This window comes from Dipodomys ordii, unplaced genomic scaffold, assembly GCF_000151885.1.
Source record: "Dipodomys ordii isolate 6190 unplaced genomic scaffold, Dord_2.0 Scaffold189, whole genome shotgun sequence".
Lineage (NCBI taxonomy): Eukaryota > Metazoa > Chordata > Mammalia > Rodentia > Heteromyidae > Dipodomys > Dipodomys ordii.
This window is the reverse complement of record NW_012267405.1, coordinates 269,854-272,552: the sequence shown is the minus strand read 5'-3', so window position 1 is coordinate 272,552 and position 2,699 is coordinate 269,854. Positions and strand designations below refer to the sequence as shown.

At 54.0% G+C, this 2,699-nt stretch overlaps 1 protein-coding gene across 1 annotated transcript in view; it reads left to right on the top strand.

The window, feature by feature from the left end:
• The first annotated feature begins 2,252 nt into the window (after positions 1-2,252).
• Positions 2,253-2,699, top strand: part of Bnip3l (BCL2/adenovirus E1B 19kDa interacting protein 3-like) — a 25,857-nt gene continuing 25,410 nt past the window's right edge. Inside the window, exon 1 of the mRNA XM_013034450.1 lies at positions 2,253-2,441. Within this exon, the coding sequence (XP_012889904.1) occupies positions 2,342-2,441 (100 nt within the window). The 5' untranslated portion in view covers positions 2,253-2,341. The remainder of the gene's footprint in view (positions 2,442-2,699) is intronic.

Here is a 2,699-nt window from a genome sequence, read left to right as displayed (position 1 = left end):
GCCCTGGGTTTGATTCCTCAGCACCACATAAGCAAAAAGAAAAAAGCCGGAAGTGGCGATGTGGCTCAAGTGGTAGAGAGCTAGCCTTGAGCTGAAGAGCTGAGGGACAGCGCCCAGGCCCAGAGTTCAGGCCCCACGACCGGACCCAAAAAAGAAAAAAAAAAAAAAGTTAGGAGTAATACTTTTTTACAGAGTGAGTCAATAAAATAGGCCATTAGGTAATACAATCAAGAGAAAATAAAGGATGAATCACACAAAGGACGAAAAGGAAGCAAGTTATGATAATACACATCATAATCCCAGCACTCAAGAGGCAGTCACAGAAGCAGCAAGAGTTTCAGGCCAGCCTGGATACATAGCAAGAGCCTGACTCAAAGAAACTGACACAGTATGTAAGGAAATGTAACAGCATCCTACAGAAACAGAGCGAACCTTCCCAAGGGCACCAGGCCCCCATATTTCCATAAATGAGTTATATCCTTAAAGAAACACATTTCCAGTTTGGTTTACCTAAGACCGGAGAAAAGGAAACTTTCAAATTATCTTCCTCTGAAGCCAGGATAAGATTGTATTGAACTTGAAAAGGATCTTAAAGTGTTTAAAACTTTTGAAGAAGTGCCTATGTAGACAGGGTGTGGATATAGCTCAAGCAGAGTGCTTGCCAGTCATGTGCAGGTTTGGGGTTCAGTCTAAAGCACCGTCATCTCCTAACCCCACACCACACACAAGGATGAGGAGTAGGAGGGAAAGGAAGAAGGGATGAAAGGAAAAAGAAGATCTCAGTCCTGAATGGAAGAACACCTTTGAAAATAATGACAATTATCTCCCAATAATCTATCGAATGCATTTCTGAGCAAGACCTGAAAAGAATTTGCTAGGGTATTTGACAAATGAATCATTTCAAAAACACTTATTTTCAAAAACACTTATTTCAAATATTTTAAAATTGCAAAGTTCACCATGCTTTAAAAAAGCACCATCACATGGTCCATTTTGGACAAGTCTGTACTTGAATTTTGTTTTTTAGCTCAGAGCCTTGGTGGGTGCTCTACCAAGTACATTTTAATGTCCTCCTGGAGAGATGACAAACGAAGAGAAACACTAATAGTTGCCTAATAGTCATTGTCTCCCCGAAATGTTTACAATATTATAAAGTTAATCTCAGGTCAGGCAGAGTGTCATAAATATGAATATGGTTAGGTCAAATGGCTACAAAATTGTGAAGAATTGAAATAATTTACAGCACATAAAAAAATTACAATGAAGGTAAGGCTCTAAACGCAACATGAAGCCTCAAAGAGAATTAGAAAAAGAGAAAATCCATGGTCTGGGTGTGAGGACCTTTGCGGAACCATGAAACAGTGGGACATTCAATCCGTGAGCACTTGAAACTTGGGCAGAATGGAGCCGAGTGTACAAAGGCGGAGACAGTGCTGACGGGTCGAGTCCTTGCCCGGTGTGCAAAGGCCCTGGGCTCAGTCCTCAGCAGACTGAGACAGATGGATGGCCAGAGATACTTCAGGTTCAGGAAAGGGAGGATGGAGGAGCGATCAGGAACACGAAGTGCTTTGGGGTCAGTCATCCCCAGCACGAAGCACAGCTTCCCCAGGTCACGTCCCAGGAACGTGTCTGGCCTGGGGGTGAGACGGAGGGGTGAGCCTGTTCTCCTGTCTGTGCTGCTTATGTATGTCACTTACTCACTGTGGGATCTGCCCGTCACTGGCGGTCCTCCTGCGGAAGCCGCCTGATGGCTGGGATTACAGGAGGGCACCACCACTCCCGACCACGCTGTGCGGGCCCGGGCGGTGGCGCGCTCGCCTCGCACGCATGAGGCCCGGGGTTCGGTTCCTCAGCACCACGTAAGCAGAAAAGGCCGGAAGTGGCGCTGTGGCTCCAGGGGTAGAGCGCCAGCCTTGAGCTGAAGAGCCGAGGGACAGCGCCCAGGCCCAGAGTTCAAGTCCCGGGACAGGAAAAAGACGCTCCGGGACCGGATGCAAGGCACGCGGCTCCCGCAGGCGTGGAGGCGGCGCCCGTCCAGACCCGGCCCGGCCTCGGCCCCGAGGCCACCCGCAGGCTGCATTCCACGCCGCGGGTGGGGAGCTCACGCACGCGGTCATTCCCGGCGCGCGTGCACGTCCGCAGGACTCCCGCTCCCGGCCCCGCCCCGCCCCGCGCCGCTGGCTGTGTTGTCATCACGTGGCCTGGGCGGGCTCTGACGTCAGCCAGGGGAGGGACTGCGCAGGCGCGGAAAAGGGGGCGGGGGACTCGGCTTGTTGTGTTGCTTCTGCCCGAGAACCGGAGACGGTCTTGCTGCGGCCGCTGCTCCTCCAGCCACCCGACGATGTCGTCTCATTTAGTCGAGCCGCCGCCGCCCCCGAACAATAACAACAACAACTGTGAAGAAGGGGAGCAGGCTTTGCCTCCGCCCGCCGGCCTCAACAGTGAGTGCTGGGCCGAGGGGCTCGGCGGGGAGGTGGGGGAGGAGGGGCTGCGGGGCCGCGGCGGCCGCCAGCGCCGCGCGGAGCGGAGGGCGGGGGGGCGGGAGGAGGGGGAGGAGGAGGCCGCCCATTGGCCCGCGCCGGGGATGTGCGGCTGATTGACAGCGCCCGGCTCCTGTCGGGAGGAGGCGCTCGGGGCTTCCTGGGGGCCCGGCGCGGCTTCCCCTCGCGGTCCGGGCCGGGGGTCGTTGGGTGTCGCCG